The sequence below is a fragment of the Chenopodium quinoa genome, unplaced genomic scaffold (assembly GCF_001683475.1).
Source record: "Chenopodium quinoa cultivar QQ74 unplaced genomic scaffold, ASM168347v1, whole genome shotgun sequence".
Lineage (NCBI taxonomy): Eukaryota > Viridiplantae > Streptophyta > Magnoliopsida > Caryophyllales > Amaranthaceae > Chenopodium > Chenopodium quinoa.
Window position 1 is genome coordinate 819552 of NW_018745454.1, and position 14436 is coordinate 833987.

Below are 14436 nucleotides of genomic sequence, written 5' to 3' on the forward strand. Positions count from 1 at the left end.
ACTATCTTAAACTTTAGAGTAACCAGAAATCAGAAATCATTTCAGTCCACAGAAACATATTATTTTTCACATACCCTGATATAATACAATTCCAAGTGTACTCATCTAGTATAAGCACATTTCCAAACACAGAATTTAAATCCACAAAATTAGAAAAGAAACAAACCAAAGCACCTGCACATCAAACATTGACGACGTAACCCATGTAACCGGTCTCGGGCAGCAGAAGCCATGGAAAAAAATGGTTTATGGTAAGTGAATGTTGTTGAGGATGTTAAGATGTCTTTGAACTTTGTTAAGTGAATGGTGTAGCGGATAGTAAGTAGCAGCAAAAGAAAATGGATGAATGAATTTCTCCCAACCGACAGACTTTTCAAGGAAAAGGGACCTACTTTTCTTTTTCAAAAATTAATTTGTATGTTTTCTTTTCATTCATCTATCATCTCCACCTTCCCCTCTTTTATTATTTTGTTTTCTTCCCAACAATCCTGACGTGATTTCCTCCTTCCCTCCTTTAATCCGCTCATCTTTCCTTCAATATAACCCCTAACCCCCCATTATCTTATCCATCTTCTTCTCCCTCACTCTTTTTCTTTCACTTTAAAATATTAAAAATGGCTAAAGATTGTTGTACCACTACTACTACCATTCTCACTCTCTCTATCCTCCTCCTCCTCTTCCCTTCCCTTTCTACCTCCTCCACCTTTACTTACAACTCTATCGATGTCTTTGCCTCGCTCCGCTCCACCCTTAACCTCTTCTCTGCCGACAACAACAACGCCCAGCTTACTCAACAAATACATCAGCAGCAGCAGCAGCAGCAGCAGCATAGGCCCAACAAACATAACGACGGCACACTGTCTGTCGAAATCCACCCACGAATCTCCCTCCACGCCCACCACTACACAGACTACAAGCAGCTCGTGCAATCCCGCCTCGCGCGTGATTCCGCACATGTCAATTCACTAGTTTCCAAGGCGGAGTTTAAGCTCCGAGGCATCTCTCGCTCGGAACTTAAACCAATGGACGCTGCCCTCGCCGCCGAAGACCTCGAGGCACCGGTATCCTCCGGGACCAGCCTCGGCTCCGGCGAGTACTTCTCACGCGTCGGTGTAGGCTCCCCTTCAAAGGAGTACTTCATGGTTATTGACACAGGCAGTGACGTCAGCTGGCTCCAATGTCAACCCTGCTCCGACTGCTACCAGCAAAGCGACCCAATCTACACCCCTTCATCCTCCTCCACATACTCCCCTCTCACGTGCAGCACACGTGAATGCTCCACCCTCGAGGTCAGCGCGTGCCGCAACAGCGCGTGTCTCTACCAGGTCTCCTACGGCGACGGGTCCTACACCGTCGGTGAATTCGTCACCGAAACGGTGTCGTTCGGCACCTCAGGGAAAATCCCAAAGGTAGCAATAGGATGCGGCCACGACAACGAAGGACTCTTCGTGGGTGCTGCCGGGCTTCTCGGGCTCGGTGGTGGCCCGCTCTCATTACCCTCACAAATCAAGGCCACCTCCTTCTCATACTGCTTAGTCGACCGTGACTCCCCCAAAAGCTCTTCACTCGAGTTCAACTCCGCGAAACCAGCGGACTGCGTAACAGCACCGCTTATCAAAAACAACAAACTCAACACATTCTACTACGTTGGACTCAGTGGGTTCAGCGTGGGTGGTCAGCAGATCTCCATCCCACCAACATTATTCGATGTAGACGAGTCGGGTTCAGGTGGAGTCATCGTTGATTCAGGCACAGCCGTAACTCGGCTACCAACTCAAGCCTACAATTCGCTTCGAACCGCATTCACTCGGCTAACGCCGCACCTAAAGTCAACAACGGGAGTAGCACTGTTTGATACTTGTTACGATTTCTCGTCAATGAGTAGCGTTAAAGTTCCGACGGTTGCTTTCCAATTCGCCGGCGGACAAACCCTTGATTTACCGGCGAAGAATTACTTGATTCCGGTGGACTCAGCAGGAACGTATTGCTTTGCATTCGCTGAAACGACGTCGTCTATGTCGATAATAGGGAATGTACAACAACAAGGGATACGTGTTCATTACGATCTAGCTAGATCTCAAGTTGCTTTTTCGCCGAATAATTGCTAACGAACGTTATGAAAAGTTAGATGATTAAATTAATAATTAAATTAAAAATGTTATTGGGAGATGTACAATTACGATTGTATCCTTAGGGGGGGGGGAATTGAAAAAGAAGAGGAATTAGATTCCCTGGTGGTTGGGTAAGTGTGATTAAAGTAGGGAGGGGCCCACGTTGAATAAGTGTTAGTGAAATGTGGGTCCCAATGCATGCAAATTGACGGGTTGGTTTGTTGTTAATTGAATGTAACAAGTACTGTACTCATACTTGCTAAGTTGCTCGTGTAGTAATTGTCCATTAGTATTATTGACTGTACTGTCACTATTTACTGTTTTTTTTTTTTTTGAGTTAATTATATACTTTTAAGCTTAAAATTCTCTGTTATATTTTTGTCATTTATTAGATTTATTCTAATTAGAATACTATCAGATTGTTTTTTTTAGTAGAATTTTCATATTTGTATCATCCTTATCCTTACAGTGATATGGGTGGTAACTGGTAAATGTTTGAATTTTCAATATTCCCATCAAATTCAGCCTAAATGCACTCCAAATGCTTGTGAAATTGTTGATGAGTCAGTAATACGGAGTAGTGAACAAAGGCCTTGCTTAGTTGCTCTTAGGGCATGTTCTCATATGTTGAAATTCAGTTCAATTTAGCTCAGCTCAGTTCAGTTCAGCTCCGCTCCTAATTTCCTTCTCTTATAAAATATTCATTTCATTTCAGTTCATTTCAGCTAAGTTCAGTCAATAAGAACAGACCCTTATTCTTGACAAATTGTGGCATTATAACTTAGAAGATGTGTGACTTTTATGGTATAGTCTTCATTTAAGTGTCAATCACCTCCTTTTGAGTTTGGACTGAATATTGTCTATGGACTATGGTATCTTGTGTCCTCAGCATGCTTAAGTGCTTCTAGAGTTCTAGCCCAGGAGTCAACTGATTTTTGGTCTACTACTATATTGTTGAAATAAAATTAGATTCTTGCTTTCCTCACCAAGATGGAAAAAAAAAAAAAAAAGAGTACTTTGGATTGACAATGTAAAAACTTATGTAAAGATAGAATTCCATGCCAATTTTTATTTTATTTTTTATTTTCATAATTTCCATATCCTTTGAAACATATCAATTTATCATACTTGTATAGTTGTATTGTTGATTTGTCATTCATTCTCTTTTTGTTCAACCTATGGATGTTAGACTTGCATGGCAGTGCTTAAACTGAAATGAACTAAATTGTTTGTGAGAGAAGGAAGTTAGAAACTGAACTGAAAGTGAAAAGAACCGGTCCTAAGTCAAAAGGTTGTTGAACTATATGGGCAATAAAATTAAAGGTCATGTTTTGGAATAAGGGAGGTGAACATGTTGAGAGTAAGCTATTGGCTCCCATAAATCAATATAATTCATATGTATCCAATATTAAAACCGACGATATCTAAAAATGATCCACAAGTTTACTAACTATAATTTAGGCTACCCAGTTCATTCCCCAAATTAACGAATTTCGTTTATCTGCGGGTATTTTGGTCTTTTCAAATGACATTGTAAGGGTACGTACGTGCGTCATTTGTCATGGATGGCCAACTAACTACTGTTGCAGCAGTAGTTGAAGATATGGGCAAGGGTCTAACGGAGCAAATTGCAAGTTGTGCATAGTGAGCTGTCAAAAATACTTGAACTAAGGGACACGCTTTTCCCATTTATTTACAATTCATGCCATCGGATAAACAAATTTCGCAAATCTAGGGCATGAACTTGTATTTTCCACTACTCTTTTAATATCAATTGTTACAAAAATAACACTACAATGTTCTTTCAAAAAAAAAAAAAAAAAAAAAAAAAAGAAAAAAAAGAAAAACCACCCTACAACGACCATTTTGATATGACCACATAAACATAAAGTGATGTGAATCGAGTCCCCTTCCTTATAACTATTTTTATTGCTTTATTTAGGTACTCTCTTGGTTTTACCTTACTCTTAAAGTAGGGGTTTTACAAGTGAGTTTTTAATAATGTTTTTATTATTTTCTTAGTAGTAGTTATGGGGCCTTGGGCTTCCAAAGTTGTGTTAATTAATTAGTGGGCTCTCTTGGTTCATTAATTAATTATTAGGGCTTTTTATTTAGTTTGCTTGCAGGGCAAGTAGGATAGATTTATTTTTCCTATATATACTAGTTGTATGTCAATTATTTTAACAGGATGTTTTATGAATTATAATTTGAGATTATTGAGCTTTTGCTTGAAGAGAACTTTGTTAAGGTTCAAACTAGTTGTTAACTAGGGTTTTGGGATCGTTACTCCTAAAATCAAACTTAGAAGTCGTTGCCTTCTAAGACTATCTTTCAAATTTCCACCATTAAAATCACTCAAATCCTTCCATCAAATATAAACCGTCAAAATACACATCAAATTGGTATAAGAGCCAGGTTTGTAAGTCCCCTCCACTTACACGATCGATCTTGTTGATTGGAAAAAAAAAAAAAAAAACATTCGTACGCCAAACGGATAAATTGCAGAATTCATCGGTTACTAGTTTGTTGTGCAAAAGGTACTCGTAACTCCTATTTTATTTGTTGGTGAGTGCTTTTTAATTTACTTGGTGAGTTAACAGACTTGCTTCCAAAATATTGAATTAATTTTATTAAAAGTTGTGTCATCAATCATCATTGATTTACTTTGCTGCCAAAGATTACACTACATTGCTATATACGTGTCTTCATTAAGTTTGTGAAGCAAAAAGTACTCTTTGGGAATTCAGTTAATTGATATCGTATAATTGTTAAAATTGTGGTTACTTATTGACGCGCGCATAATAGTTGTGGACACAGGTTTTATTTGTTGATGAGAGAACTTGAGACTTGTGTTTAATTTTCTGAATATTATTTCGACATCATGAGTACTTTAACAAAGAAGGATCTTGATACTATGCTTGTTGATATGATGAGAAATTTTAATGCGAGTCTTGAACGAATGAATGAGAAAATTGAGAAGAGTACACAAGAAATTGCTCAAACCAATCAAAGGGTTGAAACTTTGTCTACTCAAGTGATTGGGGAAGGAAGAATAATCAACAACGAACAACCTAGGGGAATCATGAGAAATTTTCCAATTGACAATGATCGAGATTTGAAGTTGTTGGAACTTCCGGAATTTACAGGTGATGGGGATGCCGAAGACTTTTTAGATTGGGTTCGTCAGATGGAAAAGGTCTTTGATTATAAAGGTTTTGATGAGCAAAAAGCCTACAAGGTTGCAAACCTAAAACTGACGAGATATGCTTCTCTATGGTTTGAGAATTTACGTGCCAAGAGATTGAGAGAAGATGAGCCACGAATTAATACTTGGAACGAGTTGAAGAGACAATTAAGGAAACGGTTCCTACCACGAGAATTTATCCAAGATCAATTCTTGAAGTTGAATCATCTTGAACAAAAGAATCTTAGTGTCGCTGAATACACTAAAGAGTTTGAGAAATTGTGCATGCTTTGTGATTTGCAGGAAAAAGAGGAGATGAAGATTGGACGATACATAAAAGGGTTAACACCTTCGATTTCTCACAAGGTGGAAACATCAAATTATGTGTTCTTTGATGATGTCTTAAGGTTGGCAGAGAGATTTGAGAAACAGGAGAAAGAAAAGAAAATTTCTTATTTCAAGGAGAGGAAGTCATTCTTTAATGGTGAGGGTTCGAATATCAACTCTAACAATTCAAACAATGAAGGGAAGATGATTGTTGTTACTCCCGAACAAGCTGCATTGGCAAAAAAAGTTTGTTTCAAGTGTCAAGGCATGGGACACATTGCTAGAGATTGTGGTAACAAAGTGACGGTATCCAAGAAGGAACATAGAATGTTGTTGGCTTATCTTGACCAAGAAGAGAAAGAGAAGGAGAGTACATGTTTGCTCAATACAGAGGAAGAGTTTGATTTTGAAGAGTTTGAGGGTCAAGAAAAGATTACTCCTGAACCTGAACATCACCATATCGGTATCTTAAGGAGAGTTTTGCATGCTAATTTTGTTCCTCCTACTACACATGAGCAAAGGGAAAATTTGTTCCATACTATATGCAAAGTGGGTGATAGGAGTTGCTCGTTGATTATAGATACGGGATCGTGCACCAATGTTGCATCTACTAAGTTGGTTGACACTATGAATCTTTCTACTAGGGACCATCCTACTCCTTACAAGCTTAATTGGTTACATGATGGAGATGGACTACAAGTTAAAAGGCAAGCTTTGGTGAACTTTTCCATGGGTTCATATTCTGATAGTGTATGGTGTGATATTTTACCTATGACTGCTTGTTCTATACTCTTGGGTCGTCCTTGGCAATATGATCGAGGGGTGTTATTTAATGGTGTTACAAATGTTTATTCAGTGAAGGTTGGGGATAAGAGAGTCCAATTACATCCTTTACCCCCTAAGGCGCCACCTATTCAAGCTCCTGCTAGAGAGTTGTTGATTATGCCTAAACTTAACAAAAAGGAAAGAAGGGCTAATATGTTGTCATTGAGAAACCAACACCCTTTTGAGATTGGTGAGTATGTTTTCTTATCTTTAAATGCTCAAAAAATCTTTAATAATTCTAGAGGTAAGAATGAACCATTAGAGGAAGGACCTTTCAAGATTGTGCATAGGGAGAATTATGATACTTTTCAAGTACTTCTTGGAGCGGGAATTTGCGCTACTATGAGGGCTAGTGACTTGGTACCTTGTCTTCCGAACGAAACTTGAGGGCAAGTTTTTTTTTTAAGAGGGAGGGAATGATGTGAATCGAGTCCCCTTCCTTATAACTATTTTTATTGCTTTATTTAGGTACTCTCTTGGTTTTACCTTACTCTTAAAGTAGGGGTTTTACAAGTGAGTTTTTAATAATGTTTTTATTATTTTCTTAGTAGTAGTTATGGGGCCTTGGGCTTCCAAAGTTGTGTTAATTAATTAGTGGGCTCTCTTGGTTCATTAATTAATTATTAGGGCTTTTTATTTAGTTTGCTTGCAGGGCAAGTAGGATAGATTTATTTTTCCTATATATACTAGTTGTATGTCAATTATTTTAACAGGATGTTTTATGAATTATAATTTGAGATTATTGAGCTTTTGCTTGAAGAGAACTTTGTTAAGGTTCAAACTAGTTGTTAACTAGGGTTTTGGGATCGTTACTCCTAAAATCAAACTTAGAAGTCGTTGCCTTCTAAGACTATCTTTCAAATTTCCACCATTAAAATCACTCAAATCCTTCCATCAAATATAAACCGTGAGTTTGATTTTGAAGAGTTTGAGGGTCAAGAAAAGATTACTCCTGAACCTGAACATCACCATATCGGTATCTTAAGGAGAGTTTTGCATGCTAATTTTGTTCCTCCTACTACACATGAGCAAAGGGAAAATTTGTTCCATACTATATGCAAAGTGGGTGATAGGAGTTGCTCGTTGATTATAGATACGGGATCGTGCACCAATGTTGCATCTACTAAGTTGGTTGACACTATGAATCTTTCTACTAGGGACCATCCTACTCCTTACAAGCTTAATTGGTTACATGATGGAGATGGACTACAAGTTAAAAGGCAAGCTTTGGTGAACTTTTCCATGGGTTCATATTCTGATAGTGTATGGTGTGATATTTTACCTATGACTGCTTGTTCTATACTCTTGGGTCGTCCTTGGCAATATGATCGAGGGGTGTTATTTAATGGTGTTACAAATGTTTATTCAGTGAAGGTTGGGGATAAGAGAGTCCAATTACATCCTTTACCCCCTAAGGCGCCACCTATTCAAGCTCCTGCTAGAGAGTTGTTGATTATGCCTAAACTTAACAAAAAGGAAAGAAGGGCTAATATGTTGTCATTGAGAAACCAACACCCTTTTGAGATTGGTGAGTATGTTTTCTTATCTTTAAATGCTCAAAAAATCTTTAATAATTCTAGAGGTAAGAATGAACCATTAGAGGAAGGACCTTTCAAGATTGTGCATAGGGAGAATTATGATACTTTTCAAGTACTTCTTGGAGCGGGAATTTGCGCTACTATGAGGGCTAGTGACTTGGTACCTTGTCTTCCGAACGAAACTTGAGGGCAAGTTTTTTTTTTTAAGAGGGAGGGAATGATGTGAATCGAGTCCCCTTCCTTATAACTATTTTTATTGCTTTATTTAGGTACTCTCTTGGTTTTACCTTACTCTTAAAGTAGGGGTTTTACAAGTGAGTTTTTAATAATGTTTTTATTATTTTCTTAGTAGTAGTTATGGGGCCTTGGGCTTCCAAAGTTGTGTTAATTAATTAGTGGGCTCTCTTGGTTCATTAATTAATTATTAGGGCTTTTTATTTAGTTTGCTTGCAGGGCAAGTAGGATAGATTTATTTTTCCTATATATACTAGTTGTATGTCAATTATTTTAACAGGATGTTTTATGAATTATAATTTGAGATTATTGAGCTTTTGCTTGAAGAGAACTTTGTTAAGGTTCAAACTAGTTGTTAACTAGGGTTTTGGGATCGTTACTCCTAAAATCAAACTTAGAAGTCGTTGCCTTCTAAGACTATCTTTCAAATTTCCACCATTAAAATCACTCAAATCCTTCCATCAAATATAAACCGTCAAAATACACATCAAATTACACATCATAAAGTCATAAACCATATAGTTTACCATTACATTGTTTCTATGAGTTACACTACAATCATAGAATACATAAAAGAACAAACCAACTAAACAATCATTACTCAAAGCCATGCAACCCGAACAAACACAAACAAAAAACATCGAAATCAAGACGTCATTTCAGCTATTAGGGCAACTAGTATGTTTAAATATGCGTTTGTGATTTTTGTAACTTGTACAATGTCTTCCACATTCAAAAATACTTTCTTTTGGGTATTCCATCAATTATGAAATTGACACACTCTAATAGGCATTAAAGCAATCAATTAGAGTATTCTAGACATGTCAAACCAAGATGTCTCTGATTAAATTTAGATCAAGTAATGTAGTTTAAATCCAGCCTCCAAACTGGTTAGATTTTGGGTCTAGTCAAGTTCAATTTGAGTTTATGTATTGTCCATCCGAGTGCAGTTCAAGTTCAATTCAATTCAAATTCAAAATGGATTCAATTTTCGATTTAGGTTGTATCAAGTCGGGTTTGAGATGGGTTCATGACTAGTAAATTCAAGTCTAAGTTTTTTTTTTTTTTATTTAAAGTTTGTGTTGGTTAATTCTCTCCGATAGGATAATATGTAAATCGAGTCATTCTTGGTTTTTTTGCCAAGTCTAAGAGCTTGTTTAATTCAGTTTAATTTCAGTTTAATTTCAGTTTAGTTCAGTCCAGCTCCTAATTTCTTTCTCTCATAAAATATTTATTTCAGCTCAAATAGTTCAGTTCAGTTCAGTTAATATGAACAGGCCATAAGTCAAATCAATACCTACCTATTCAAGTTGAACTTAGATAAATATGCATCAAATATTCAAATCAAGTAGATATGCCATTTGGGTTTGTCGGGTCCGATCGAGTTTAGGTCAGGTCACAGGTCATTTCGTGTCTAGTCAACCATAACTCAAAGTTTCGAGTTCGGATCAACCTTATGGGTTTAAAGCATTTTTTTAAAAAATTTAATTTAGTTTTTAGATATTTATAATTTTTTAAGCCTACTTTGCTATTTTCCTTTCAATTTTTTAAACAATTATTCTTACCAATATTATTTTTAGCCATTACATACATACTATGGAATAGGGAATATAAATCGTCACCGAACACATCAATTAGCCCTTTTTTTTTTTAAAGTGATAATTAGTTAATTACAATAGGACAAGTCGTTACTAGTATATTACGAGTAATATCATCCAAGCCCAATGTGTATATGTATATTAAAGCCCAACCTTTTACAACCCATCCCAAAAAATAATAAGCCAAACCCATATTCAAAACGACGTCGTTCGTTAAATATACTAGGGTTTTGGCATCATAAAACCATAACCCTAAAAATTCACAGATATAATCTCACTTCTGCATTTTTGGCCTCCACCACCAAAGTGAGAGAGAAATTAGCCGCTTCGGAGCTTCATACTCAAAATCAATCTGCAAAAATGGTGCGATCTCTTACTTTCTCTCTCCTATTTCTTCGATACTTTGATACAATTTCTTAATTTTCTAATTTAATCTGTATTATACGTTGATTAATTGATCTGGGGTTTAATTTTTTGTCAAATTTTTGAACAGTCTTTGGTGGCGAATGAAGAGTTCCAGCACATTCTGCGTTTGTTGAACACTAACGTTGATGGGAAGCAGAAGATCATGTTTGCCATGACTTCTATCAAGGGTATTGGTCGTCGTTACGCCAACATTTGCTGCAAGAAGGCTGACATCGACATGAACAAAAGGTATAATTTTTATGGGTTTTAATGTATGATTTTGATTTTATTGATGTATTTATCTTATGATTTGATGATGTTTTTTTATGTGTTTTGTTTTGATTTCTGGGTACTTCATTTTTTAGGGTAATTGTTTATGTTTTGTGCTTATCTGTACTTCATTTTACCCAGTGGTTTCAGACTTTTGTAAATTTGATTTAATTGGATGCTTTAAGGTTTAAAATTTGCCAATATTTTGTTTGGAACTTAGATTATCGAGTGTGATTAAAATGCATGATCTATAATTGAGCTGGGGTAATTGTTATCTGTTATTTCTAGTTTTCAAGAACTGTTCAGATGTTAGGTTTTCAGATTTTGAGAATTGATACTAGTTAACACTTAACAGTGTATTGCAATGTTGATGGATGTTGATGGAGTGTGTTTAGTGTTAAAATGCTTGTTGTTTACATCTGTTTGATTGCTGTGCCATGAATGTTTTGGTAAAATGAGTTTGTTTAATGTTATGTTCAATTAATTAGTTTATACATGACCGATGTTAGTCTGAAATTGTTAATACATGTGTGTGATATATGAGTGTCTTTTGGAGAATTCTATCCAAGCTCTTGATAGTTAGTAGAATCCCATATCTAATCTGAATTGGTCTATTTTGAGATTTTAGCATGTAATTTTGTATTAGTCACCACACTTTAGTAGTTTCTTTTCCCATAAAATCCTTAATGCTTGGTCTATTGCTAAGGGTACGTAGAACATTTAGACTTGACAATGCAGAACTATCAATATCAGCAATTATATATTAGAATAAATTTAAAAAGTTACAACCATATATAATACAGTCAAAGTGTGGTGCGTGAATAGTTCATAGAAGTAATTGTTGCTAGTTATTTGGGATGGAGGGAGGAGTACTTGCCAATTATTTACAAATTTGATGGTTTCTTGTATGCTGTTTACCTGCATGCGGTATTGGTTTTCGGGTTCCAACCTGTGGTTTTGTAATTTTTCCATTTTGGGTGGTTCAAATTATACCTCTGTTGACTTGTTTTGACACTATGCCTTCTATACATATGGTAGAATTTCTTTCTGTGCAAGAACTGTTAGTTTACCAATCTCTTGTTATTGTTTTCTTAGTTGGAAGTTTGCCTTAATATCTAAAATTTTGCTTCAGGGCTGGTGAGCTGACCACCACAGAGCTAGACAATTTGATGACAGTTGTCGCTAACCCTAGGCAATTCAAGGTCCCAGACTGGTTCCTCAATAGGCAAAAGGACTACAAGGATGGCCGATACAGCCAGGTTGTTTCTAATCAGCTTGACATGAAACTCAGGGACGATCTTGAGCGTCTTAAGAAAATCAGGTGTGTTTTTGTATATGATCCTTGCTTAACACTAATCCATACTGCCAAAGTCACAATATTGATGCTGTACTATAATTCGGTCAATCCCTTGAACTAATATTTGTTACTGCTGGCTTTGTTGAATGTTGTCATTGACAGGAATCACCGTGGTCTCCGTCATTACTGGGGTTTGAGGGTTCGTGGGCAGCACACCAAGACTACTGGACGTAGGGGAAAGACTGTTGGTGTCTCAAAGAAGCGTTAAGGATTTGTCTTTGTTTCTCTATGCATGGTTTTATCACAAAAATGTCTACTGTTTTTATGGATGAAAGCCTAGTAAAAGATTGACTAAGTAATGCTTTTTGGCCAATTCAGGCATTTTATGTTATTTTTGTAGATCATAGCTTCCGACTCTTGATGCTTTATTTGAGAGTATATGGTTGCAGACTTGGTGTTAGTAGTGAGGAAAATATTTGATGGATTTATTTTAAAGTGAGTTCAGACTGCCTTAATTTTTATGTTTTGTTAGATAAATTATTACATCTAGTCCTGAATATTGTTTTGTTTCATAATACGGAGAATTGATAGACTCGTTGCCTTTTGTTACTTGGGTGGTGGTAATGGTGTTGGTGTTGGTGTTGGGTTTATCCAAGTTCTCAAAAATGTTTGTTTGGAACTTTACATGCACTTGAACTCAATGTGCATTCCTACGCAACACTAGGGAGTAGTTACTACATGATTTTGTAGATGGGTAAATTGAATGTTGAGATTTTGTACTTATGAAGTCATTTGCTTATTCTCGTAATCTTGTTAGATCCTAACCACAAAGTATATTAGTATATCACCTTATTGACACAAATTTCTAAAACAATTCGTGCCTTCGTGGATAGTTGTTTTTTCTCATACAATGTGGTCAATAATAGTCAAACTGGTGGTAGTGGTACATACTACATATGATCAGATTGAAATATTCAAATTGAACCTTCAAATCAGACTAGGTGAAGAGAGCAAGAGCTAAACTCCCCTATGTTTATTCAATTAGGGTTTTTCTCAAAGTTATTGGTTAATTCAACCTTTCAGCAAGTTGCAAAATTGTTGAGCTGTCAATTCGGGTAAACAGGTCGGGTCAACTCGGGTCGGGTTAATTCGGATTAATTCCATAACCTATGCGGGTCTGGTTTAGGTTGGGTCATGCTTGAGTCGGGTCATACTTCTTATCGGGTTTGGGTCGGGTTAATAACAGGTCGGGTTACATTAAGGTCGGGTGAACAATGGGTCGGGTTAAAACGGGTTAGGGTAATTCTTGGGTTCGAGTCGGGTTCGGTTCAAGTCAATAATTTGCGGGCTAGAATCAAGTCGGGTCATTCTCGGGTTTGAGTCGGGTTCGGTTCAAGTCAATAATTTGTGGATTGTAATCAGGTCGGGTCATTTTCAAGTCGGGTCATTCTCGGATTCAAGTCGGGTTATGTTCAAGTCAATAATTTGCAGGTTACAATCAGATTGGGTCATTTTAAAGTCAGGTCATATTCGGGTTCAACTAACTATAAATAGACAATTTGTTATGAAATATTATTGTATGGATATCCATTATCCTCCTTTATCATTTCGGAATGTTCTAGAATTAGGGTTTATTGTTATCTAAGCAAACCCTAGTTATATATATATATATATATATATATATATATATATATATATATATATATATATATATATATATATCCCCACTTTATGGAAAAAATGTGACTGATCTATTCTCTATCAATCTCTCTTATATTTCTCCCTTATCAGCACCAAAGCTCTAAGTCACAATTTAAATTAAAATTCAATCATACAATCAAAGCTTAATGACAATCAAATATTAGTGTTAAAATAAAGCCAACATAACCCGATTAAAATCCCCGAATTTCCCCTGCTCCATTGCCCAACACCGCGGCACTGCCGCCTTCCCAGCCTTTACGACCACTCTGCAACCCCCCTCTTCTCCGCCTCAGTGCCTTTTATTTCGCCACACTTTACAAGCGGTGCTATTTGAAAATTTATAGGTGGTATCAAAAGCTCGTGCGATATTGATCCAATGATCCATGCAGTTATCGTGAACCCGTTAGCAGGAAAGTTTCCTCACAATTTCATTTATTTCATTAAGCTTTAAGTTTACATAATATAATTATTTTATGCCCCTTTTATACGTGTATGATGCATTGTTTTGTTAAGTGGGGTTGAATTAGTGTTTAATTGTAATTAAAGGACTAAAGGTTAGTGTACTTCATTGACGGGGAATACTTATATGATAGTTTTTATCTTTGTCTATGGCTAGTATGTATGTAGTTGAATTGTTGATTTGCAATTTCTTTGCTGCACTCTCTAATTTGTTCTAATTGATACAGATGCTATTTGGTTGATTTCTTAATAGTCTTTTCTTAGATAATATTATTAGGCATGGAGCGTAATTTGTGATTGTTACTGTTAAATTAGTTTGACGTTAAAAGGAAAATTAGAATTGTTATTATTATTAAATCTTTTGAACTTTATCTTTATTGAATTTAAAGACTGTAAACTGTTGGAGGTGCATGTAGCATTAATTTCTTATTGAAATTTAAAAGTATAGTTGAAATCTGTTTTTTTTTTTAGTAAGCAAAGGAAAAAG

At 36.2% G+C, this 14436-nt stretch overlaps 3 protein-coding genes across 3 annotated transcripts; all 3 read left to right on the plus strand.

Annotated features, from left to right (window-relative positions):
- The first annotated feature begins 454 nt into the window (after positions 1 to 454).
- On the plus strand, positions 455 to 2484 carry LOC110713965 (protein ASPARTIC PROTEASE IN GUARD CELL 1-like). The gene has a single exon (XM_021892418.1). It carries the CDS (start codon positions 615 to 617, stop codon positions 2106 to 2108), a length of 1494 nt encoding a protein of 497 aa, XP_021748110.1. The 5' UTR covers positions 455 to 614; the 3' UTR covers positions 2109 to 2484.
- A 1273-nt stretch (positions 2485 to 3757) lies between these two features.
- Positions 3758 to 8355, plus strand: LOC110714616. Its single transcript, XM_021893162.1, has 2 exons — positions 3758 to 6054; positions 7393 to 8355. Exons 1-2 carry the CDS (start codon positions 4993 to 4995, stop codon positions 8170 to 8172), a joined length of 1842 nt encoding a protein of 613 aa, XP_021748854.1. The 5' UTR covers positions 3758 to 4992; the 3' UTR covers positions 8173 to 8355.
- Positions 8356 to 9928: 1573 nt separating this feature from the next.
- On the plus strand, positions 9929 to 12310 carry LOC110714091 (40S ribosomal protein S18-like). Its single transcript, XM_021892564.1, has 4 exons — positions 9929 to 10180; positions 10311 to 10471; positions 11625 to 11813; positions 11952 to 12310. The coding sequence occupies exons 1-4, from the start codon at positions 9944 to 9946 to the stop codon at positions 12055 to 12057; spliced, it is 693 nt and encodes a 230-aa protein (XP_021748256.1). The 5' UTR covers positions 9929 to 9943; the 3' UTR covers positions 12058 to 12310.
- Positions 12311 to 14436: the final 2126 nt, after the last annotated feature.

Bases quoted from the DNA above. Each gene is read 5' to 3' on its own strand.
- LOC110713965 (XM_021892418.1), top strand. From the start codon at position 615: ATGGCTAAAGATTGTTGTACCACTACTACTACCATTCTCACTCTCTCT.
- LOC110714616 (XM_021893162.1), top strand. From the start codon at position 4,993: ATGAGTACTTTAACAAAGAAGGATCTTGATACTATGCTTGTTGATATG. The intron at 6,055-7,392 runs ATTACTCCTGAA...GGTCAAGAAAAG, and splicing joins AGTTTGAGGGTCAAGAAAAG to ATTACTCCTGAACCTGAACA.
- LOC110714091 (XM_021892564.1), top strand. From the start codon at position 9,944: ATGTGTATATGTATATTAAAGCCCAACCTTTTACAACCCATCCCAAAA. The intron at 10,181-10,310 runs GTGCGATCTCTT...ATTTTTGAACAG, and splicing joins AAAATCAATCTGCAAAAATG to TCTTTGGTGGCGAATGAAGA. The intron at 11,814-11,951 runs GTGTGTTTTTGT...TGTCATTGACAG, and splicing joins GAGCGTCTTAAGAAAATCAG to GAATCACCGTGGTCTCCGTC.